This window comes from Saccopteryx bilineata, chromosome 11, assembly GCF_036850765.1.
Source record: "Saccopteryx bilineata isolate mSacBil1 chromosome 11, mSacBil1_pri_phased_curated, whole genome shotgun sequence".
Taxonomy (NCBI): Eukaryota; Metazoa; Chordata; class Mammalia; order Chiroptera; family Emballonuridae; genus Saccopteryx; species Saccopteryx bilineata.
In genome coordinates this window covers 36,681,965-36,709,229 of record NC_089500.1, presented here as the reverse complement: position 1 = coordinate 36,709,229, position 27,265 = coordinate 36,681,965, and the positions used below count along the sequence as shown (strand labels likewise).

At 36.7% G+C, this 27,265-nt stretch overlaps 1 protein-coding gene across 1 annotated transcript in view; it reads left to right on the top strand.

Annotated features, from left to right (window-relative positions):
- The first annotated feature begins 12,134 nt into the window (after nt 1–12,134).
- DSG1 (desmoglein 1) overlaps nt 12,135–27,265 on the top strand; it is a 39,507-nt gene continuing 24,376 nt past the window's right edge. The window contains 6 exon segments of the mRNA XM_066246788.1: nt 12,135–12,290; nt 21,598–21,633; nt 21,904–22,035; nt 23,665–23,820; nt 25,666–25,810; nt 26,918–27,084. Of these exon segments, the coding sequence (XP_066102885.1) occupies nt 12,246–12,290; nt 21,598–21,633; nt 21,904–22,035; nt 23,665–23,820; nt 25,666–25,810; nt 26,918–27,084 (681 nt within the window). The 5' untranslated portion in view covers nt 12,135–12,245.

The window sequence follows — 27,265 nt, the reverse complement described above, 5'->3', positions numbered from 1 at the left end:
AGAATTAAAACCACAATGAGATATCACCTCACACCAGTCAGAATAGTGCTCACCAACAAAACAACACAGAATTAGTGCTGGCGAGGATGGGGAGAAAAGGGAATTCTCCTGCACTGCTGGTGGGAATGCAGACTGGTGCAGCTGCTGTGGAAACCAGTATGGAGATTCCTCAAAAAATTAAAAATGAAACTTCCTTTTGACCCAGCTATCCCACTTTTAGGAATATATCCCAAGAACACCATATCACTGATTCAAAATGAAAAATGCACCCCATGTTTATGGCAGCATTGTTCACAATAATGAAGATCTGGAAAGAGCCCAAGTCTCCATCAATGGACAAGTGGATTAAAAAGCAGTGGTACATATATACAATGGATACTATGGGGCCATGAAAAAGAAGGAAATCTTACCTTTTGCGACAACAATGGATGGACCTGGAAACTATTATGTTAAGTGAAATAAGCTAGGAAGAAAAAGAAAAATATCATATGACCTCACTCATTTGAGGAATTCAATGAACAATGTAAACTGAGGAACAAAATTGAGACAGAAGAGAGATCAAAGGGACCAGAGGAAAAGAGGACAGAGGGAAAGGGGATGATAGGATGGGGTAAACCTGAAGGGAAGCGGGGAGGGCGCTATTGGGAGGGGGACAAGGGAGATGTTGAGGGGAATATGGGGGAGGGGGGATTTATTTGGGATGACACTAGAATCTACGTAAACACAATAAATCAAAATCAATAAAAAAAGAAATTGTTGCATCAAAGTATTTGTATATTAAAATTTTTGTTAGCTATTATCAAATTGCCTTCCCAAAATGTTGTACCAATTTTCACTCCCAATTTCAGACAAGGAAACAATTTACTATTTTCCTACTTCCACAGCACTGGGTATGATCTAATGTTTTTGTTATTAAATGTGAGTCTGATCTATGAAATACTGTATTTTTATTTGTTCTTGTGGTTGGTATTTATACATTTAATTCTGACTATGGTTGGGCATCCTTTTTTTCTGCCTATTTACCAGTGTTTGTCCTTTTAAGTGAAAGCTCTCTTTATGTTTTTTGCCTATCTATCTTTTGGGTTCTCTACTTCTTCTTACAGATTTGCAAAGGCTCATTATATATTATTGGAACTGAACTTTCATTGTTACACCCATAAAATAAATCTTTTTACAAGATTATCACCTTTTCCTCCCTTTGTTTATACTTGTTTACTATGGACATGTTTTGATTCTTCTACTTCTAAAATTATTCAATCCTTTATTCTATGGATTCTGTACTTAGGTAGACATTCCCAATATTAAGGTATTTAAATTTTTCTCAGTTCTTTCTCCTATGACCAGCTTCCTTTACACTTAAATCTTTTCTGCTTCTGGATTTTTTTTTCTGGAATAAAGAGTGTTTATATCAGGGGTTCCCAAACTTTTTACACAGGGGGCCAGTTCACTGTCACTCAGACCATTGGAGGGCCGGACTATAAAAAAAACTATGAACAAATCCCTATGCACACTGCATATACCTTATTTTAAAGTAAAAAAACAAAACGGGAACAAATACAATATTTAAAATAAAGAACAAGTAAATTTAAATCAACAAACTGACCAGTATTTCAATGGGAACTATGCTCCTCTCACTGACCACCAATGAAAGAGGTACCCCTTCCGGAAGTGTGGTGGGGGCTGGATAAATGGCCTCAGGGGGCCGCATGCGGCCCGCGGGCCGTAGTTTGGGGACCCCTGGTTTATATTGTTCTTTAAATAACAATGTTGATGATGATGATAGTAATAAATAACAGTAATTTTGTTCTAAATGTCTAGCCACTTGCTCAACACCATCTTTTGAATTACGGAATTTTTCTCAGTGTTCTGAAAACCCATCTGTATTTCAGACTGTATTTGAGATCTTTTCTTAACCATACATTAAATCTATTCCTGGAATCCTTAACCTGTTTCATTGATTTTTTTTTATTAACATTATTGGAATGACACCAGTTAGCAAAATTATATAGTTTTCAGGTGCCCAATTTTACAGCACATCTCTGTACACTGTATTGTTCTTTTACATCCTCACTGATCTTTTCATTTATTTTCCAGTTCCAAAATATGTTTATTAAAGTAGCATTAGGTTTAAATCTTGGCAGACTTGACCACTCATTACTATATTTTTTATATACTATAATTTTAATTTCTATTATTGATTATTTTTTATTCTATATGAACATTAAATTATTTTGTCAAGTTCTGAAAAAAGAATTTTGGATGTTTCCTTATTATATTGAATCTTTTTGTAAAAAAAACCAAACAAATTATATCTTCTTCTTTATTTATGTCTTCTTTATGTCTCTCAAGAAAGCTTAAAAGTTTTCATCATGCAGGTACTACACATTTTGTTTCTTCTTTATTATGAAGTAGTTTACATTTATAGTTGCTACTATATACTATTGTATTATATTTTCTTCATTATATTCCCTAATTAATAATTCTGTAGATTATTAAGTATTGTTTATTAATTAGGTACTCAGTCACCTTAATAAGTTTTTATGGCATTTGTAATATTTTAAATTTTGCAATTAATTAAATAAAACATTAAAATTTTAATTTTTAAATTTCTATATGGAAAAATTTATGATCTGTGTATAGTCATAATTTTAGATATCTTCCAATATATATTTGGTTATACCCCCAGAAAATAATAAGTAATATTAAAGGGGAATTTTTTTCTTGATTTTAATAAAAATGTGTTTAGCATATCACACTAAGCATAATAGTAAATTGTTGTATGACATCATTTTTATCAAGTTAATGACCATTCCATTTTCTTATATTTTATTCTTATATTTAAAATAAAATGATAAATTATATCAAGCTTTTAAAACACCCAGGGGGGGGCTATTTTTTAAATTTTAATGCTATATGATTAAACATTATAATTTAATTTTTTAATATTGAGCCACCTTACATTTCTAGACAGTTATAATTGGCCTCCAAATTCACCTTTTTCTCTCTAGTGTCTCTTCTTTATCCATTCACCACAAAGTTGTCAAGATAAATCCTTTAAACACTATTTTGACTAGGTCAATACTTTGCTCTAAAGCCCACAGTGGTTATTTGTCTACCATAGAATATCATCCAAATTCTTCAGTCAGACATTCAAAGTTCTCCACATTTTGTTAACTCATCAGGACTGCTGCCTCTCACTAACTGGACATTTAGGTGTGATCTATCTCATTTTTGGCCTGAAAAATACATATTCATTCTGCCTTATCTTCCATCTATGTCTTTATTTGTTAAGAATGCAGTCATCCTGAAAATTTCAAAATCTACCACTTCCATGAATTGTTTTACAATATCCTTAATGTGGAAATTATTTCCATTTTGCAGGGCTCATAAAACATTACAGGCCTTTCCCATGCACATACATCAATGTGCCTTGTAATAAAGACAAGGCTCATCACCTCTTCAAGATCCAATCAAGATTATAGTCTTCATAAAAAGAGAAACTTCTATTACATATTTTTTATCTCTCCTGTCAGCTTGCACAATCCCTAGTAGAGCTAAAAAAATGTTGGTGGAATTGAATTTTTAAAACCGCAGTCAACAACAGTGTCTGAAAATGAGGAAGTAAACTTTTCACCTAGTCTGAGACTATACCCACACCCTTAAATGAAAAATATTCTAGACAAATCTCAATCAATATATTATCCTAATACATATTGGTATAATCATCACAGAAAGAAAGCCCTTCCCCCTGGCCAGTTGGCTCAGCGGTAGAGCGTCGGCCTGCCGTGCGGGGGTACCCGGGTTCGATTCCCGACCAGGGCACATAGGAGAAGCGCCCATTTGCTTCTCCACCCCCCCCCCCCTTTCCTCTCTATCTCTCTCTTTCCCTCCCGCAGCCAAGGCTCCATTGGAGCAAGGATGGCCCGGGTGCTGAGGATGGCTCCTTGGCCTCTGCCCCAGGTGCTAGAGTGGCTCTGGTCACGGCAGAGCAACGCCCCAGAGGGGCAGAGCATCGCCCCCTGGTGGGCAGACCGTGGCCCCTGGTGGGCATGCCGGGTGGATCCCGGTCGGGGGCATGCGGGAGTCTGTCTGACTGTCTCTCCCCGTTTCCAGCTTCAGAAAAATACAAAAAAAAAAAAAAAAAAAGAAAGCCCTTCAAAAATGAAAGGCAATGGCAGAAAATTTTCAGACTTTGGAGGTGACTGCATTTTGTTTCCACCAAATGTAGAAAGTAACCTGAAGACACAGCAGTAGCCATATAAAGATATTTACCTAAGGGAAAGTATGGAGTTACTGTGGTTTCTCGAGAAGAGGCACGACATAAGGAAAGCAATGTTTCAGAAGCACTATCCTGGGCAATAAATACAAAACAGATTCAAAGGGAAGAATGAGAGGCGCACTTAGAATCGGAGCACAGCAATGGCATTTGAAGCGGGACAAGAGATCGATAGCAGCAGAAACAAAGACAGAAAGGCAACGTTGAGACAAGAGAAGATATCCACATGAACGTATAATGTGAGCTGATTTGGGTAAGCAACAAAGATAAGAAGAAATCAAGCATTTTAGAAATCAATTCTATCATGTCATAAAGGTGCAACCCTTAACAGTACAGTGCATCCTCACTTAACATCATTGATAGGTTCTGAAACCTTAAGCGAGGTGATGCATAATGAAATCAATTTTACCATAAGCTAATTGGAATAAACAAGAGTTAACTTCCTATAGCATCTCATCAACATTACGAAAAAGACTATGATCCAAATGACTTTATTCAAGGACCTGCTCTATAAGATTTATCTGATGTCACCTCCAACAAAACTGGGCTGAGGGTTCCCAAAGCACTTTATGCATGCTTTCACTTAGTAAGTTGGGAAAAAGTCAGTTGTCTTCTCATTCAGCTAACCTGGAACCCCCTGATGGCAAGTACCATGATCTAACAATTGTTAATATTTTTTCATATTATTGCTTAATTACCATAAAGAAAATTTCTGTCATGAGATTTTTTTTTGCCTCTGAGGATGTATCTTTAAAAATAAAGACATATTACTACATACCTAACAAAACTGATAGGAACTCCTTAACAGCCCATATTAAATTTCTTCAAATATCCCCAAAATTATTTCCATAGATGTTTTTATTCAGATCAGAAATCCAATTGAGGATCAGACATTGCATTTGATTATTACTCTATATTAAAACGAAAGTCTCTTGTCATCTAAAACAGCAGCCTCCATCTCCCAGATATTTTTATCTGACTCATTGAGGAAGAGTCTAATTTTAAACAATGTGAACAAGGTCTGGAATCAATAGATGCCCTAGAAACAATAAAGACGCCAATAAGTCCAACAGTTGCAGCCATCAAAGCCACCTGGCTCATGCAGGTTCACATTAGATTCGGATAGACGGTAATGAAACAACAGAGTCAAGAACTAGAGAACCATTCTCTTTATTTCTAGCCTCGCACTCAGCAAGTGAGTAAAAACAAGAACACAGGCACCAAAACCCACTCATTCAGCACTCACAAAGCTAATGACACATCTAAGTTTTCCTAAAATCAAAGGCCCCCACCAGTTCTCAGTCACCTCCTTTTCCCCATCTCTTTCTCTCGGCACAAAACTGCACAAACTGGCTTCTCCTTCATCACTCCACCATCTTGGCTGCCTGCTCTTTCTGCAACCACCTGGCCCCTCTGCCCTGCAACAATGTGGTCTTCTCCCAAAATGGCCTCCTAGCTCTTCTTTTAAAACATTTTTGCGCAAAAGCCCTCCTCCAGCACACATTAGTATAACCAAGCCCCTTCCCAAGCATAAAGGTAATTAACTGTATCATCTGGGTGATGGCCATTCACGAGGGCAGCACCATTTATAACAATAAAGGTGAGCAAACCCCAAAAATACAGATTTCACAAACTTATTTGCCCAACAGTGCCCCAGCATAGCACAAGGCACATAGTAGGTCAAAGAAAAAGAAATATTGTAGAACTGAATTGATAATAATTTATTATAAGTAAAAGGAAGAACTTAACTTGCACTTGCAATCTAAAGAGTACACTGGTGGGGTAGCAAATACACAGGGATGTGTGAGTAGGGGTGTCTTCCTGAGGGGTTAGTAACACTCCTGACTCAGTACATTTGCAGCGGCAGTGTAACCTCTTTAAGGGCAGAAGTTAAAATTATTGTGTATGTTCCACAGTATTTATCACAGTAATGAATATGCAGGGGATGCTCAATTAGGATTATTTAATTTTAAAAGAACAGACAATAATAAGTTAGTCTCTTTCATTACTCCTATTCTATAGCAACATATTTAAGTATTAAGATATACTCCAGAGTCCTCAAAATCATTTGAGATTTTCCCTACTCATATTCTTTCTATATAGAGAAAACTACTTCAAACTGTGATGCAGTTGAATTCTTATTCTAGAAATGAGTAGTGAAAAATAAAATTAAGTTTCTCCTTAAATCTGGTTTAAAAGTAGGAAGAGTTAGGCTGCAGATTATTCTAGTCAATTAAACAAAGTCTCTCTGAAAATATAAAACTAAAAATATAATTTGATTATAATAATATATCTTTTCCTCAGTAAGACAAAGTATAATCTATTCATCTTGTCCAGGGGTCAGCAAATTTTCTGCATTTGTAAAGCTGATTAGGATAGTTAGACACAATTAAAACAAGAGGTTAACTGTAGGGAATCACCCATTTAACCTTGAAGCCTCTATGACTTGGATTGGGGAACTTTAGTTAAAAGCCCTGAGTGAAGGTCTCTTGGATGCAAACACCAAGAAAGTATGAGTGAGTGACCTTTGCACAGACACAAAGGAATGCATGTGAATGGGCTTTAGAAAATTATCCTAAAGGTTCTGGATTGCCCTTTCCTTTGTGCTTGTTAATTAGCAAAAGAAAAGGGATGTACTGACCAAGATAGCCCTTTCTCCATGTCAGCAAAAGGACCATTAATCACTCTTCCCCCTTGTCACCTGATCTCCCTCCCTTGTAATCCTGTCACCTCTGCTCTTCTTCTGATAATAAAAGCTGGGGGAGAAGGAGATTCAGGAGGTCTCTCTCTTTGCCTCCCTTGGCAGGCCTCCCTCTCTCTTCCTTTTGACATAAATTTGTGTCTTGAGTAGGTTTTTTCCATGCAACTCCAGCAGGCTGGAGTACTACAGTTCACATATAACATAAAAGCATGTGACATGGAGATATATGAGTCTGTTCTCATATGGGTGCTGCATAAATGAAGGGGGATAGAACAGTCAGATACTTTAATTAGGTTTAAAAACATTCTAGATGACTAGACTCCATCACTGTTGGTCAAATAAGTTTGTAAATATAATATATATGTTTGCTCACTTATAGTTTGCATTGGGTGTGAGGGACAGGCTGTAAGCAGGCCGGGTCATTATAGCCTAAGGCTTAGTTTTAAGACTAAGCTTTTCCCCACACCCTTGACTGTTGCATGATGTGGGATGGTGCAGTCTTATGAGGAATCCCATTTATGCCTCAGATAAGTGACTTTGTATCAGAGACTTCCTTGTTTGTATATTGGATTAAAAGTTTTGATTTCTATTCTATAAAATGGGGCAGGGGAGCCCATGCAGGAGGAGAGTGAGAAAGGTCATGTGGAGGAGAGGAGAAGTAGCCAAGATGGCACAGTGCTGAAAGAGAAGCCAATTTGTACAGATTTTGTGCAGAGAGAAGGAGGTGGGGAACAGAAGTGAATAAGGCTAGTGTTGGGCAGATAAAATGTATTATGCTCACTTTGTTAAAAAGGCCGTTGCCCAGGTGATATTAATGTGTGTTGAGAATTGTTGTAGCCTGAGGCTTGGTTTTGGGATTAAGCCTGTCCCACCCTTTTTGGTGTGAGGTGGTACAATCCTATCATGCCTCATAGAAGTGATTTTGTATTAGAGACTTCCCCATTATGTATATTGGATTAAGGGTTTGGATTTCTACACTATAAAATGGGAACGGAGCGGGAGTTTGCTCTCTTGGTTCCTGAGGTTAGCATGAGAGAGCAGAGAGAATAGAGCCAGCAGCGGGAGGAGGCCACGTGGAGAAGGCCAGGAAAAGCAGCCAAGATGGCGGAGTACTGAGTGAGATGCCAGTTTGTACAGAGTTTGTATCTGGGATAAGGAAGGAAATGGGGAACTGAGGAGAATAAGGCTGTTGAGCTAGAAACCTTTGATTCTAGGAAACTCGGATAAATCAGTAGCTTTGTGAGTACTGAATGTGACTGGGTTTTGGAGCCCAGTGTGTATTTTTACTTGCCCGCCGGGTGCAAGCTAGATTAAAGACTATGGCCCACCAGTTTTTGGCTCCATGGTTTCTTTACCGACTGTCCGAATCCAATGCGAACCTGCAAGGGCCGGGCTGCTGTGATAGTGGTAGCCCTGGCCATGGCTTCTGGCTTTACAGCTAGTAAGGTAGAAACTTTGATTCTACGAAACTCAGATAAGTCAGTGGCTTTGGGAGCCCTGAATGGAAAGGGAAGTGATTTCTCACTGTGTATATTTCTTGCCCACCAGGTGCAAGCTAGGATTAAAGGTAATGGCCCAACAGTTCTTGGCTCCATTGTTTCATTACCGTCTGTCTGAATCAAATGCAAACCTGCACAGGCCAGGCAGCTGTGATGGTGGCCGCAGCTACTTGGCCATATACTAAGCCTTTTCCACCTTTTTAATACTAAGATCTTCTCAGAACTGAGCTTTTCCCCACACCCTTGACTGTTGCATGATGTGGGGTGGTTCACTCTTATGAAGAATCCCATTTACGCCTCAGATGAGTGGCTTTGTATCAGAGACTTCCTTATTTGTATACTGGCTTAAAGGCTTTAATTTCTACACTATAAGATAAGGCAGACATGTGGGGGGGTGGGGAGCTTTCGCTCAGATCCTGTCATCAGCTTTGCAGAGGAGAGGCAGCCAAGATGGCAGAGTGCTGAAGGAGAAGCCAGTTTGTGCGGAGTTTGTTCAGAGAGAATGAGATGGGAAACAGAGGTGAATAAGACTGGTGGGGTCTTTGATTCTAGGAATACTCAGATGAGTCAGTGACATTGGAAACCCTGAATGGAAAGGGAACTGTTTTACCACTGTGTGTATTTATTCACCCACCGGGTGCGAGATAGGATTAAAGGTAATGGCCCACCAGTTTTTGGCTCCATTGTTTCATTACCGTCTGTCCGAATCAAATGCAAACCTGCATTGGCCAAGCGGCTGTGATGATGGCTGTGCTACTGGCTTTATAGTATGTATGTGGAGGCATACTTAATCAACAATGTTCAGAGTAGAAACAGCGAGCAATGAGACCAGATCGAAGAAGCAAGCTTGAATAGCATAATTATGTGACAGTGGAGTGTGAGCTCACAGATAAAGTAGCTGAAAAATGTGAACATGCAAATGAGAGGGGTTTGTGATGCCTATGTGTAAAGTATCTTGACTCATTAGCATTAGAGAACAGTATCGGTAAAGAATCAGGAAAAAAGACTAAACTAACTGAGATCATTGAAGCACACGAAGAAAAGGGATCCAGGAGGTGCTGATTTGAAACCTGGAGCAAAGATAGAGTGCCCTTAATTGAAAAAAAGTTGAATTTATAAATAACAGAAAGACTTGAGGCAATGAATAAGATAAAAGATAAAAGCACTGTACAATATAGTAACCACTGACCATATGTGATTGTTTCTATTTTAATTAACTAAAATTAAATAAAGTTAAAAATTCAGTTCCTTAGTCATAGCAGCCACATTTTAAACACCCAGTAGCCATATGTGATTAGTGGCGACCATATTGGATCGCACAAATAAAGAAATTTCCACATTTCAAAAAGTTATATTGGGTGGCACTGTACTAAGGACATTAAAATGAGTAAGAAAGAGAAAACAGCAGAGACAGAGGTGAAGAGGGAGAGATGGTGATTCATAACCTCGCTTTTCCATTTGTGCTTACTGTCACTAGTTCTCATGTGATGGTCAAGATAGCCGCTGCTTTGAAATATTGGAGTTCTGCCACACCTCTTCTCAGAAAGGTGCTGGAGAAGTTGCTGCTTCACAGATGTTCTAGTTAGTTGGGATTGTTGGAACAGGGCACTGAGTTAGGAGTGGAGCCAAGGTTGTTCTTGAATGAAGAGGGCCTGTGCACACCCTAGTGACAAGCCCAGAATTCAAGGTCGATAAAGCATTCACTTGCCACCGAAAGGCTGCAAGAGTAGGTTGGTTCTTTCTTCTCTGGTGCCCGTTGCATCTTCAGTCATTCATGATCATATAATTTTTCTACATATATTGCTCAGGCTAAGTCAGAGGTCAAGATTCACTTTCTTTTTTTTTTTTTTTTGTATTTTTCTGAAGCTGGAAATGGGGAGAGACAGTCAGACAGACTCCCGCATACTCCCGACCGGGATCCACCCGGCACGCCCACCAGGGAGCAACGCTCTGCCCCTTCAGGGCATCGCTCTGTTGCGACCAGAGCCACTCTAGCGCCTGGGGCAGAGGCCAAGGAGCCATCCCCAGCACCCAGACCATCTTTGCTCCAATGGAGCCTTGGCTGCGGGAGGGGAAGAGAGAGACAGAGAGGAAGGAGAGGGGGGGGGTGGAGAAGCAAATGGGCGCTTCTCCTATGTGCCCTGGCTGGGAATCGAACCCGGGTCCCCCACACGCCAGGCCAACGCTCTACCGCTGAGCCAACAGGCCAGAGCCTAGATTCACTTTCTATCTTATTCACTAATGAGAAATTTGGCCTGACCATCTCTTTTTATTTTATTTGTTCACATCAACCAATTCTTATTATAAGCATTCTTGGTCATTGCAAGTAAATATTGGCAGCCTATCTCCTTCCCTCTAAGCTACATGATGAATAGCATGAAATTTCAACCCTGTGTTGAGTAACATTCTTCGTTACGCATCTACAAGTGAGATGACAGCATTCTGTAGAAGCTCTGACCCTCAGAGTTACCCTTTCTTTCTAGGACGTTTTTAGCATCCTTTTGCTCATTATCAACTTCTTATCCAATCCAGTAAGTCTTTTGTCCCAGACTCCCATTTCAAATTCCATAAACTTCCTGCCACTCACAATATTTTTAATAGACATTGCGAAGTGAAAGAGAACATATCCCAAGAACACCGTCAAATGCTGCCTTGTGAGATTCACTATTTATTTTCACAAACCTCAGGGCTACTCAGTTTCCCATTTGCATGTGTGGGCAGCGATGTTCCCCATGTTCTAATTGGCTCACTATGCAGCTTCTTGGCTCTGTGCTTGGGAATCGTCACTGACTTTTAACCCACCTCACCTGCAGAGCAGCTTTCTGTGTTTCCATTAGTATTTCAGGCACTGATCCTCGTTTTAAAAATTACCAACAGAATTTTAATTGAAAGTTTTGATTGTTTACTTTTCATCTGACTTAGTGATATTTTAATATATTTTTTACTGAACTTGAAAAAGGTAAAACTTTAAAGGAAAAAAACTGTTGGGGAGAGAAGATAATTATTCAGAGAAAAAAACAGGGACTTAACCTGGACTTAGTCTGGTCACTTAAAGGCAAAGGACTTTCTAATTGTAAGTATTATAGTTTTGAATATATAGCTATATTCAAATATAGCTTGTATGAATTAATGCTTTAAAAAAATTCTCACTCTTTACTATTAGCAAATTTTCTCTCTCATAAAGAACAACTTTGAAAAAGAATGAATATCTCTAAACATTTACTGAACTGGAAAGTTTATAATTTCCCATTGTGACCTGAGTGTCTGGCTATGAGCACGAGCCAGATAATCCTCTTTGATGCTATAAACTTACATCCAGACTGCACTTGCTTTTTAATATGGGAAGCTAAGCAACCTGGAAATACAGCATAAGGTGAAGAGCCCTTATCATTTGTATCATTCTCCATCCTTCTGATTATTTTAAATGCCTGCCCCTGAAAACCTTCAGCAAAGGGGTGAATCTTCCATGCCCTACAGAGAGCTTTCAGCTGGGAGAAGGGTGTGTTCCTTAGCTTTTACCTGGGAGCAATGATGATCTTGTCAAGCATCTTAGTGAGACCAGCCCAAATTTTTAGGGTGGGGATCTAGACTGGTTATACGTACCTTCAGTCCCTCTTCCAGCAAAGGCAGAAACACCTCAAAGCCTGCATGTAAGAACATCTACTGAGAAATTATTTTAATCAGACACCAGCTGAGTGGGGGAAAGAAAAAGAACACAGAAGAAGGAACAACTCCTCCTTAGCCCTGGATGTAAGAGAACCCAGCAGCGATGGACTGGCAGCTCAGAACAATTGTAGTGTTGTTCGTTTTTCTGGTAAGTGGATTCTGTTAAAACCCTTTGTGGTCATTCTTGGTGTAAACAAATGAGAACTTTTAGACAATGTTATTTAGTGTTATTTCCAACCTAAACCTATTAAAAGTTTATGTTAATGACAGGTGAGTTTATGAACTAGATTTTAAAATAGTATTTCTCTCTTTAATTGAAGACTCAGGATCATAATGCATCAGTGTCAACTCATCATATGACATCTCTGACATTGAAGTCATTGCTAAGTCATTCCGCGAACATATTGAATTTGGGGAAGTCATCTCACTATTTAATAGCACTTTATTGTTCAAATTCTCTTTTGCAGGTGGGCTTTTAAAGTATTATCTCAGCCATGTCCTGATTTTTAACCTAAATATTTTTTCTTTCTCTTAGTATCTTCAGGTGGGGGGTGGGGGGGGTTGATTCACTATAATTTTTAAAACATAAAAATAGGGTCCATATAAGTTATAATCATAGCAGTTTGTGACTGACCTCACTATACAAATCATCTCATTGGTTCCATATGTGGCTGGGATTTATATCACTAATATCAAATGCCCTACACTGCTAAATTCTTATATTATTTGACAATATTTTTAGATTAAAAAATGATGGTGTAGGAGATTTATAAATGACATAGTAGGTAAAAGAATGGCTATAATTAAGAATAATTATAATTATTAATATATTTGTTCTTACTGAAGAAGATTCATAATGACTGACAGACAGGTTGTACACTGTTGATCAGACAAATGCAATGAAATGTTTTATCATTGTCCCCCTTACACACTATTAGCTTTCTCTTTTTAAAGGTAATAGTAAGTACAGCATGAATGTGTTGCAACAATTTCACTTATTTCAAATGTTTTTTGGATTGCAGTTTCTCTAACAGTAAGATGAATGTAATTCAAAGAGGCCAGGGCCATTAAATTGTGATCCAATTCGGCAGGATGTATGTAATGCTGCGGTTCACATTTGTTTCTACTTGTTTCATTTTTTAAACTGGATTGTTCGGTTTCTATAATAACAAGTTATATCTTTGATTCAAGGTATGCTGGTTCATTTTAATTCAGTTTATTAATTCAAATATGTCATATCCAGTGGATTTTGTTGTAAACGAGCATCAATAAGCTAGTAGTTTTGATTCCAGGTTGCCCTTTAAATGTGAGCTGTATTACATGGACTTTTTAATGGAACTTTAGGATCAGTGGATATCATAACTTTGGATGTGGCAGGGATTAATAAACGTTATGCAGTACGTCTTTTGAATATAAAAGCATTTGTACATTGTGAAATAATAAAATGTACTTTTATTTTAATTTTATATAAATTTGATCTAGTAAGGCCTATTATAGTTACAGTTAAAGTTTATTCTATGCTAATAAATTTAAAAATAAATTTTAAAAAGTTTGTTCACATGATTATTTACTTTCAGTGAATCTATAAGATATCTTATTTCATTATTTTTATAATATTTTTAATTAATTACATCCTATTAAATTTCTTTAAACAGCCACTTCCTAATTAGTCATTCTTCAGTAAAATGTATCATTTTATCAAAATCATATATCTTTATTAAACTTTCTCTCTTTGTACAGAGATATTCTGGGTATTTGTACTTTTCTGAGTCTGGATAGATTTCTTTTATGTGAATTGTTTGCTTGTTGCTATATTTTTACTTTGGAATCAATTACAAGTTTCTCATATACCTTATGAAAATATTTCTCAAAGAACTTAATCTATGTTGACTTAAAATGTTTCAGTTTTCCACTATTGTAATATTTTGTAAAACATTTCACTTTCTAAGTTTCAGAAAATCATAATTTATTTTTATTACTGATTTGGATAAGTGTCCTTTGGATTTCTACAACCAATTTTTGCTTTAAAATACCAGTAATTTTTTTTAATTAACCACTACTAGAGCAAACTCTTCCACTTAACTTTCTGCTAGCCTTACTGTGAATGTTCGCTTTTACAAAAAAAAAAGAAGAAAAACACCTATCTAAAGTATTTATATTCTTCTCTGCTCAAAATCGATAAGTGAAAACCCACAGTGCAGAACACAGTAGACAATTTAATACCTTTAAGACATTTAAACTGGTAATATCTTGAATGCAGATCCGTTTGAGAGCAGGGAAGCCATCTATTTGCAAGTAGGTTGGATAGTCGGTTCAATATACCAAAAGGTATAGACCTTGTTCAGATTACTGGGTTAGAACTGGGAGAATAAAAATAAAGAACCTGTTCTCACAACAATGAACATTACCACATGATTATCACCATCATTCCATCATTTAGACCAGTCTCCTGGACAGACAATAGCTTACACCTGTTATAACACAACTAGCCAAATAAAGGTTATTGAATCTACATTTATTTATTTTTGTTTCCATGAAATTTGTATATGAGAGGAGATAGTCTAGGCCAGAGAATGATATTACCTATGCACCAAATATAAGAAGTCTCTGAGAATGATTGTGACAATGGTAGAAGGTATGACATGGTCACTGTTGAAAGCAAAATAGAACCAGAAGAATTTTTATAGTTCTAATGAGTTCTAAAACTTACTTGTGACACTGTCAGGTCTAATAAGTCAAATCAATACATTTTTGAGGTGTCTTTTTCTATAAAGGCCAATTTCTGCAGCAAAGAACTCAAATAAACCCGTCTTTACCTAGAGCCAAGGATGACCCAGTTTCTTCGGTATATCGTAAGAGCCTAGCTGCTTCTTTTTCCATGGTCAATATTGCCTTTCAATATCCCCCACCCTGTGACTACCTGAGAAACTAACTCCACACTTTGAATGTAGCTGAAATTATTTAGTATTTAAGTAGGAGGTTATCTGACTATTTCTCAGCACTAAGGCAAAATTATACAAAAATAATACACGGGAAGACAAAAGTAGGTTTACAGTTGTGAGTACACAAAACACACAGGTTATTCTTGTATTATTATTTATTAACTGTTGAGTTATGTATTTGTGCTAAAGCTGTAAATCTACTTTTATCCACCCTGTATATACTTTATTACATTGTTTATCAACTTATTTGAACGGGATATTTTAAATTCCCATAATTCTGATCACTGATGTGTAAAATGAGGGAAGGACTAACAAACTACTAGAGACTAAACAGAAGATAAGCAAATAAAGGGATTCTTCATGCTTTCTTGAGCACATATTTTAATGATGTATATTATAGATATTAGTATTTCAGTAAGACACTATATAGAAAATGGAAGCAGTATTTTGGTTCACCTGTTCTGTAAAATTTATAAAATGCATTTAAGCCAAATCATTTCTATTTATATGGTGCTCTGAACTGCAGACTTCATGGCAAATGCAGGACCAGGATCTTCTTTCACCTTTATGAAAATTGAGAGTACAGATTTAGCATCATTTCATTGGTTTTCATTGCCGCAGAGTAAAAACATTTTGCCATACCTGATTTAGGCAATGGAAAACCTACAGCACTGAAAAATGCCACCTTGGGGCCAGGCTTGGCCCCAAAGGGACAAGATACATCTATTTAATAAGGCTCATGAATCTAGAAAAATAACTCTCATGTCTATACCCAGAGCACTTAGTTTCTAATAACTCTTTCTTCACTATACATTCTTCAAGGACACTGTTGCAGAATATCTCCATGTCCTAACAGTCGTTGCCTAACGTATGAGCAGGAGACATGCTCCACATTGCAGTTAGACTTATTACATTCCCATCAAAGAGGGAACACCCTGACAGAGTGTTGGGGCATGCCACAGTTACTGATTATGCTGGACATGCAAATGCCTTTAATAGACTAACCAGGCCAAAGTAGTTTAAATGCCATTGGCTGCTGATCCTGCCCTCAATTGGTCTATGAGAAAAGAACACCATCTTTTATATTTGTCCAATGAAAAATCACGTCCCCACAAATTAATGGCTGCCCATTGCTCATAAAACTACTTGACGATAAGTTATTTGAAGGTCTGTCTGATTTATTTTTGCATATTTCATAATGCTTTGCCCCAATGCATAATTGCTCAAGAGGTGTCTAGTCATACAACGTAATGGCATCAGAAGGGAGTTTTTGGATAGCTCATATCTCCCTTCACCCACACACTTCAAAAATTGTCAACGTATTAAATGTGAAAATAGTCAGGTTGAGTTCTCCTTACACTTATTCTTATGGTAGTATTAAATTTACTATACATGTCATTTTAGGCTTACCATAAGATTTTTAGGGCATAAGCCCTTTAAAGATCTTAATCTACCCTAGGATCCACATAATACACATTCAGTATATATGTCAAATAAATATATAAACCAATGAACAAATAAGAGAAATTGACCTATCAAGTGTCAACTCCAGGATAATGACTTCTGTGCAAGTAATACACAGAAAAGATAAAAGAAGAGGTTTTATTAAAGAAGCAAATTATTGGCCCTGGCTAGTTGGCTCAGTGGTAGAGCGTTGGCCTGGCGTGTAGAAGTCCTGGGTTCGATTCCTGGCCAGGGCACACAGGAGAAGTGCCCATCTGCTTCTCCACTCCTCCCCCTCTCCTTCCTCTCTGTCTCTCTCTTCCCCTCCCGCAGCCAAGGCTCCATTGGAGCAACGATGGCCTGGGTGCTGGGGATGGCTCCTTGGCCTCTGCCCCAGGCACTAGAGTGGCTCTGGTCGCAACAGAGCAACGCCCCGGAGGGGCAGAGCATCGCCCCCTGGTGGGCAGAGCGTCGCCCCCTGGTGGGCGTGCCGGGGGGGATCCCGGTCGGGCGCATGTGGGAGTCTGTCTGTCTCTCCCCATTTCCAGCTTCAGAAAAATAAAAAATAAAAAAAAGAGGCAAATTATTATTTTTAAGCTTTCTCTCAAGTTCATTCTTGTTATGTCTATAACATTTACATACATTAAAATTTGATGCTTAACAAAAAAAAAACAACTAAGTAACTGGAAGACCACCTCACAATTATTAAATGCAATTATTAAATGCAAGAGGTTTTCCTCATAAAAATTTTAAGGTACTAATTTTGAGACCATTTTTGTCACATGCAAAGAAATGTAAAAGTTAGTATTAAAAGAAAAGAACTATAATAGAGTAGAACTAGACAGTCATTGAAATGAGTATGCAAGTTTATATTCTGTGGTTGTTGGTTTTTTGTTTCTGTTTTTGTTTTTTATATGGATTAGTTTCTAGACTAGAGATGAAAGGAAGATTCCTTGAGGATTCACTTCAAGTGAATTATTCACTGCTCTCAAAATTTTTGGATTAAAAATGGCTTTAGTCTCCTAGACAGATGAGGAAACTGAAGCTCAGAATGGCTAAGTGACTTATCCCAATGCCCATATTCAGTGGGCAAAAGAGTCGAGATGCACTCAGTTAGCTTGCCAACCCCTGTATTCATTTCTAAGTAAATCTCCTTCCCAGACAGCCTTCGTAGAACATATTTTCAACTTATTTCAGAGTCCAAACTACTCCCCTATTTACCAGAAAATAACTTTACCTTTACCCTAGGCACAAGGTCGACGTCATCAGGGATGATGCCCTTCAATTTCCTTCTCTTGATTGATTTTAATCTCCATACTTTCGCTCTTTCTTACCCTTGGCCTTCAAAGCCCTTTCTTTCTGCCTGTTCCCTCCTGCTCATCACAGTACTTCCAGCAAGTACTTTCTCAACCGCTCCTGTTTCAAATTAAAATCTCATACTCTCCTCTTTCAAAAATCCACTTCTCTTTCTCCCCAAATATCTGCTTGGACATTACATCTAATTCTACTATCACTTCTATTTCCTTATATCCACCAAATAAAATTTTAAAAAGTCATCTTTTTATCCTTTTCCCCTACATCTTCTTCCTCACTCGTCAGTATTCCACTGAAGGTCACGGAAAACCAGGATTTCCTCTGCTCAACTTTTTTATATCACCTGACACTTGTTCACATTACATCTGTCTTCCAGTTCTCTCTTCCTCTGACAATCATGACATTGCAGTATATTTTTCTTTTATTTCTTTGGCCACTTTTTTTCTGTCTCTTTCATTGTTTTTTGTGTATTGTTATTGTTCCCAGATACATAAATGTAGGAATTCCCCTGGTTTCATCCTCAGCCACAGGTTGCTTCTTTGCTGTAGTCTCTTCTTTAGGGATTTCAGTTTCTCCCATGATTTCAACCATCTCATCTGACCAGGTATCCCTCAAATCTTTGTATCAGACCTGAACTATTGTTCATGGTGCTGAGATACATTCAAATCACTGAATATCTTTCCCGGGCATTTCTGTGGCATCTTAAACTCTATGTTTGCCAAATTCTACATCTGTCCTGCTAAACTCTACCTCTGCTTGCTTCTAATCTCCTGTTTTAAAACTGCCATTAGCTGAGATTCTTCCCTTTCCTGACACCCACATCCTACTTGTTCTCAAACCCTGTCGATTTCAACATAGCAGTATCTCTTCCTTGATCTTTCCCAGTCTGTTCTCACTACCTCTGCTCCTTCTCATCCCCAGACTGATTTGATGCAGAAGCTCAATTGCTCATGGTCTGTAATCACTGCCTCTTCTCACCACCTCCATCTATTGTTGTCAGAGTTATCTTTAAAATACACAATTTTATCATGCTTTTCCCATGATCAAGATTCTTTAGTAATTTCCTACTGCATACAGGAATTTCGTGTTAGAATTCAATAGGTACCTTTGATATATGATCTAGTCAATTCCTGTCATTTTACAAATGAGAAAACTAAAGCTCAGGGAATTTAGGAAGCACATTGAAAGTTTTCTGACTCTTCCAAGCACTCTTCTTATCTTATTATTTTGCCTTTAAGAGTCAAAGAGTGACTTTGTTCCTTTAGACTCTGAGCAAAATACAATATGATTATGTCAACAGCACATATTTTTAAGCAACCTGACCGTTTTTTAAATTACTAATCCAATTGAGAGCCTGACAGAATGGTGAAACCTACTTGGTCTTCTGCCTAAGTTGCCTCTCATGAGAAAAAGAATGACCCAGCTTCATAAAATTGGAAGGTGAGTCACCTGGCATAGTTCTTCAAAACAAACAGCAGCACTGACTTCAGTGCAGTAAGGGGAGTGCAAGACAGATAACAGATGAATACACAATTCTGTAGCTATGAAGAAATAGCTTCAAAACAGACAAATGAGGCATCCCCATCCCCCCATCCAACATCCACAGATAAGAGGAAAAAGTGCTCATGAGTTCAAAGTAGCAAGAAGCACACAGCTGCATTAATATAATTTTAGTTCTGCACCCAAGAAGGACTCTACACTAACATTTCAGTTACTTGTCCAAACTATTTGGGCCATTTGCTTTGCTTTTCTCTCCACAGTATTACTATTATTGCTGTTGTTGTATATAAACGTTGCTAATCACAAGGATAATAAGAGATTAGACTATAAATCAATTTTTTATTCTCAAAATTGTAATGTCAGTTCTCTGTATATTTTATTTAATAATTTATATAACTTAGGCTGTCTGGTTCTTAGTTGTAAAACTGACACCTCAAGCACAAATTTGGGCTAAATTGTATTGGATTGTGTTTAACCATGTATTAATATCAAAACCTCAGTTCCCTCACTTGTAAAATAAAGATAATTATAGTATTATCCATATGTACTTGTGAAGATAAAATGTATGGATTTCTCTAAATATGTTGTCTAATACTTAGTTATCATTTAGTGAATTGTAAATGGTGATAATGATCATGATTAACATTAAATATATACCATGGGTTTATAACTCCTATAATAAAACTATTATGTTTTTAAATTTCTCATAATAACCATAAATGCATATTATGTTGAATTATCAATTATGTCAATTTTTGAAAAATATGTACTTAGACATTAAAATTTTATTTTTAATTTAATGGTGACATAAAAACTATAAAACAGATAAACTCTGTTTGCAATAACAGTTTTTATCCTTTGCACTTCTAAAAGAATTCAAGTAGGAGTTAAAAATGTCTTATTTAAAGAGAAATAGTTCAAAACTTCATAAATGCAAACTAGCCCTCAAATCTACACCTAATTTTTTAGACAGATCTTTTATAATGTCTTAAGTATGCTGGTATAGTAAACTTAATACAGAAGTGTATTTTTAGAAGTGCCTTTGGTTTTTAGAAAAAATAAGTTCAGTTACCCTGATTTCACACCACAAGTCATATGTAACAGTCAAGGCCAGAGCTGAACTGAAACTAGGCAGAGCTCTGCTAGACTAGCTCACGTCTATAATGCAGAAGAAAAGATAAAAGGCAGTTGTTAACCCAGCAATTTGCTCCTACACTCCTGAAAGTTCCTCTCTTTGCTATGGAAAAATGCACTTATATCATCTGTTTAGTGAGGACAATAAAACATAAAATATGAGTTCATTTTTACATAGAGAAAATTATTTCATTTTATTTTAGAACTTTATATTCTTATATTTCAATGCAAGTAAAAAAAAAAGCTATCTTAAAATTTTCAAAAATAGAAAATCATCCATTTAGAATTATAATGTGAAGAAACCAATAGTTTAAAGCTTTCTGGATACTTTCTGCTTTGTATCCTTTTCTTTACCCCAAACCATTTTTCTCCCTATTTCCATATATGCTACCCAGATGCTAAAAGTATATAGTCAAGGCCCTGGCTGGTTGGCTAGTGGATAGAGCATTGGCCCGGAGTGCAAATATCCCAGGTTCAATCCCGGTCAAGGCACACATGTGAAGCAGCCATCTACTTCTCTTCCCCTCCCTCTCCTCCTTCTCTCTTTCTTCCACTCCCATAGCAAGTGGCTCAATTGGTTTGAGCATCTGCCTCAGGGACTGAAGACAGCTCAGTTGATTCAAGCTTCGGCCCCAAATGGAGGTTGCCAAGTGGATCCCAGTGGGGTCACATGTGGGAGTCTATCTATCTCCCCTTCTCTCACTTAAAAAAAATACTGTAGTCAAAAGTTTTAGTATCATAACTTATTGTTGAACATTACTTAATATCTCTAGCTCCTCGGGCACAAGATTTTACTAAAAGGACCCGAGTTTTCAATCCTCATTCCCACTGGGCTCTAGCTTCAAATGTTCTAGATCATATGATTACCAGTGTCTGCATAGGCTAAGCATAAAAAAGAAGTTAAAATAAAAGTAATAAAAAGAAGAAGAGTGAAATTGAAATATAAAAACTAGAAGGAAACGTATCCTTAGCATCATTATCAAACTTAAGAGATAAGCCAGGTCCACCTGAGGAAATAATTTTAATCATCAGACTTGTTTGATTTTTTAAATGATTTTATAACATAAATTATAAACAATTTACTTAAAATTTAACAATTGTGTTTATCTTATTTTTTTATAGGTGGTGGTGGAAGTTAACAGTGAATTTCGAATTCAGGTAACATATAGCAAATTTGTGTTTTCAAATTAAAAACAAAGAAAATGGTTTGGCACTAACAACATACCCTTGCCCTCCCCCCAACAAAAAAGTCATCCTTATGATTAAGGTTAATAAAGTATCAAAATTACCAATCTTCTCAATCAAGCATCCTTTCTGATATTACAATTACCCCTCCTACAAATTCTTAAGGGGGATGTGAATTATAACAAAAGTTATAATTATTAACAAAAGTTAATAAGTACTATTAATTTACCCTGCCCATTCAAGGTAAGGGATTATAATGCTAAAAATGGCACCATCAAGTGGAACTCAATCAGAAGGCAAAAACGTGAATGGATCAAGTTTGCTGCAGCCTGCCGTGAGGGTGAAGACAACTCAAAGAGGAACCCGATAGCCAAAGTAAGTGTCAACCTTAGAACATAAAAACAAAAATCAAAATGAAGTTAAAGTTTCAAAGTATCCATCTTTTAAATATTTTGTGACCATATCTCACTGACAAGTTGTGATATAAAATAAAACTATAGTCATTCAGATTATGAACATTGAAGCCATTAAAAGGATAAATTAAGAAATTTAGGGCCTGACCAGGCAGTGGTACAGTGGATAGAGTGTCAGACTGGGACACAAGAGGACCCAGGTTCAAAACCCCGAGGTCACCAGCTTGAGCACAGGCTCATCTGGCTTAAGCATGGGCTCAGCAGCTTGAGTGCAGGGTCGCTGGCTTGAGCATGGGATCATAGACACTACCCCATGGTTGCTGGATTGAAGCCCAAGGTCACTGGCTAGAAGCCCAAGGTTGCTGGCTTGTGCAAGAGGTCACTCACTGTGCTGCAGCCCCCCTGGTCAAGGCACATATGAGAAAGCAATCAATGAACAATAAAGGTGATGCAAAGGTGCTGCAATGAAGAACTGTAAAGAATTGATGCTTCTCATCTTGCTCCCATCCTGTCTATCCCTTTCTATCCCTCTCTCTCTCTGATATTCTCTCAGTCTCTGTCAAAAAAAAAAAAAGAAAGAAAGAAAAGAAAAAAAAAATTTAGGCACTCAGGTAAACAGGTAAGAATTGACTCACCTTACTGATGAAATTAATACACATGGTCATGTGTTACCCCTAAGTCTAGATTTTAAAAATATAGTGATTTAAGTAACAAATTTACCACTCCGCACATTTACAGGAACTATCAATGTGTGCTCTTTCTGCCTCATAATTTATTAGGATTAAATTCCTATCTTGGCTTGTTTATGAACATTCACAATGTATGATTTTTTAACCTTTTTCCTTTTGTGTTCCCCTACATGCCTTTGTACACAAACACACACACACATGCAGAGGCACACTCAGAAACACATCCCCACACACAGATTCATATATATATATATATATATATATATATATATATATATATATGGACATACATAGAAACATAAAACTTTCATATAGATACATACAGAGACACTCCCCATTTTATTTTTAAAAAGGAGAGCTGGTTTCTACAGTCACTTATTTGGGGTGGTTCTCTTATTTTTCTGCTAATACATCCTTCCCATTTTCAGAATGGGAAGAGTCAGATATCTTTTGTTACCTACATAAATCTACCTCAATCTTCTTTCAAAACCACATTTTAAAAAATTGAATCAGAAGATCAAAGTTATGTAATGATAATAATGGCCAATTCTTTAAAAGGGCAAGGAGTGTGCTCTAGACTGAGTGCTATCACAGAGCCTGAAAATAATTGCAAATACAGAGTGAATGAACACATGCAGGGATGATGCTTGCATAGACTTAGATGTATTAAGGTGACATTTTACTTTTTTTATTATTTGGTAGAAATACAAACGGAATTTCTTCTATTACATTATCAGTTACCACTGAAAATACTAGAGCTGTATCTATTTCATTTATCTAGGAAAATAATTCTCTATTTGCAGAATTTGCCCCAAAATAACAAGGACGGTACATTAAACAGTTCTCAAATATAGCAGATACTTTAGCATCCTATAATATTTTCAACTGTGTACTTTCTGCAGATTCATTCAGATTGCGCTGCAAACCAGCCAGTTACATACCGGATCTCTGGAGTAGGAATTGACCAACCACCTTTTGGAATCTTCGTTATTAATCAAAAAACTGGTGAAATTAACATAACATCCATCGTTGATCGAGAAGTCACCCCATTTTTCATTGTAAGTGCATTCTGTGTGAATACGTATGATCAGGTCTAAGTTATTTTTGGAATAACTTTAGCTTAGATCATACTTGATATGATTTCAAGAGTCTCCATATTAGGTATTTTCAGTTGTCTCTTAATTTATGAACAGCTATGACCCAAGAGACACACAGAGAAAACTGAGAGTCAGAGGAGTGTTTTGCTTAAGTGCCTTAGCAAAAATGCTAACCACTGGTCAGGCCCCGTGGTAACCTCTTTGATTAGAAGGGCAAATACTCAATTTTTACTTCTACTTCTTTAATTTCATTGAGGATGTTGGTCCTCTCTAATTCCAATGTAGCTCCCAACAGGAACCTTTTCTGAGTGAACATACTGTATAGTTACACTATTAATGCACATTGCTCAAGCTTACCCGAGCACAGAATGTGCCTTGGAAAGACTTCAGTTCCACCTTGACTGAATCTTACTCTATTTTTTTACAGTAGCTGTGACAAAGCTTAAATGCTTACTCTTCAAATCCTTAACCTCATTTCTGTTTTAAGCAGCTGACCTTATGACCAACTTCATTTAAAAATATGAGGTCCTTCAACACAAATTTCTATGGATAATTCTTTCCCCAGCTCAGAAAGCGTGGAAGGGTAATAAACAATAAAGGAGGCCAAATATGATATATGATGAGAGAAGATGATTTAACTTTGGGTGGTAGGCACACAATGCAAGATACAGATCATGTGTCATAAAAATGTAGACTTGAAACCTATGCAACATTATATAATCACTCCAACAAATTTAATTTAAATAAAATTAAATAAAATAAAGAAGAAATGTTCTACATCAAATCCAAAAGTAAGATGAATTTTCTGGGGGGTTTTTCCTAATATATTTCAAGAATTCCCATTGTCCCATACATCATTTACCTGTTCCTTCAAGAATCTTATTCTGCCAACTTTTTTTTCATGTCTCTTCTGCTTGCTCTGAGGGATGCTTCCACATAGTCAACACTTGTTACTACTTAAAATAAAAAATAAGGACATAAAGAAAACTTTTGTTGACTTTGTAACCTCTTCTATTAAAACGCTATCAATCCATATCCAAAAATACCTTCATATAGTCATCTGTGCTGCCTGCATTCACTCATACTGCTTGTCTGTGTTCCTAAGACTGTTTTAATTCCTTAGTCTTCTATTCCAAATTTGTATTTCTGTCTTATTTCTCACAACATTTTCCCCAAAACTCTAAATCAGCATGCCAGCTGCCTAGCTTTTGTTGTAGCACAATGCGTTTTTATATGAAATATACCAAATAGGTAAGATAGTATAATATACTTATATACACATTTAATAATAATAATAATGATAATAATAATAATAATACAAGTAGACATAGAGCCACTGCCTAGCTTCTAAATGCTATATTTCTTTGCAGCTCCACTTGACTCTCCTTTCTACAGCTTCAATTCCCAATAGTATCCACTCCTACTTTTAAACAATGCATTTACATCATTTTGTCTCCTTCCTTATGTAAATCCTTTTGCTTGGAGCACCCTGCCAATTCCCAGCTTCATCTCTTGAAATTCTCTTTCAAGAACTGTCTCAGTCATTACATCCTCCTATGATGTCATAGTATTTTTGTCCTTCCTTTTGTGACTGATCATGTTACCTTTTCTCAAATTGTACTTTGAGTTCATGTTTGCCTCCCCTTGTTGATTGTAATTACTACTTGTGTTTACAGTCCACTAGGAAATAAAAGCTCATTTTCCTTTTAGTTACACACTACCTGGTACAGTGTCCAAAGAAGTAAAAACTTTAATATCTGTTGCATCATATAATTATTTCTCTCTCTCTCTTTTTTCCCCCCCTAGATCTACTGCCGGGCTCTGAATGCACAAGGCCAAGATTTAGAGAGGCCTCTTGAGCTCAGAGTTAGGGTTTTGGATATAAATGACAACCCTCCAATATTTTCTCTGTCTACTTTTCTAGGACAAATAGAAGAAAATTCTAATGCAAGTAAGTAATCAACTTGATTAAGTAAATAAGAATATATTGGCTTCCAGATCATTCTTAACCGGTCAAGTAGTGGCTGAGTTATGTCAATGTACTATGTCACAAATGTAAGAGATAATTACAGAAAAGCATGCAGAAGAGAAAGGCATGAGGAAGTCTCAATAAAAGCTTTTCCTTCAACTGCAGAAGAAGCTGCAATCTGTCATATGCAAGGAGTGACTCCAAAGTAAAGAGAATTTCCTTGTGTAACTCATGCACCAGGCCTGCAGGAGACTCCTACTGGAAAATTCCAAAAGGACTTTGCACAGTGGTGGCAGGGCCCTGGAGGGAGAATTTAGCCTCCTGGGCTGACTGCTTTGAAGGATAATCTCATCCACTTTTATTCATACTGCTTTTCTTTCCTTTCTTCCCTTTTTTCTTTTTTTTTTTAAATTTTAACTACTTAAAAGTCACTCATAGAAATCTCTTCCAGGCAATCTCTTTTGTGACCATAATCTTCAAGAGCTTTTATTGACAGCAGATAAATGCAAAACAAGTATTGATTCTTCTTCTATATGATGTAATATATATATAGGGTTTGTTGGCTTCTTACTGAAGTTATTGATTTTAGGTATTTAAAATGTATTATAAACTAATCTTTTTTAGGCCACCATGCATATTTTAAACTGATTGTTTCAAGTGGTGCTAGTTAAGGGAAACCAGAAAACCTATAACTAGATAGAGCATTTACCTGTAAGAGCTCTGATCATCTAAAGGTAAAATAGCCTCCTTATGGATTACTGTAAATGGCAATATTTTAACTATCCCTAATATCATTTCATTTCACCACATTAGCCTTTTAAAAAAGCATTATACTATGAAATGGAAAGGCAGAATAAAATATTTCTTTGTTTTCTATCAGCAATATCTAGGTTCTCGGTAAAATGTGGTCTTTTGTGAATGCAAACATAGAATAAGAAGATAACACATTAATATGCTGAAGAAGTAGAAAGGAAAAATGATAGAGTGCATGTTATACAAACCAACTAACATCTTGTTAGAAAAGTAATACACTATACTATAACAAAAATGCAAACTGTCCATTTAAAATCAACTTTTCTTGCTTTCTAGATACACTGGTAATGAGACTCAATGCTACTGATGCAGATGAACCAAATAATTTGAATTCAAAAATAGCTTTCAAGATCATAAGCCAGGAACCTTCTGATTCACCCATGTTTATTATCAACAGATACACAGGAGAAATTCGAACAATGAATAGTTTTCTAGACAGAGAGGTAATTTCTTTTTCTTTGAATTGGTTAGTTTATAGGAACTGATTCTAAAAGAAGGGTACCCAAGAAAGAAAAAAAAAGGGAACTATATTTTAAAATTTTAACTACATAACCTTTCACATAATGGTAGTGACATAAAAATCTTTAAAATAAATATATGGAGTTTTCTCACATATATTTTATA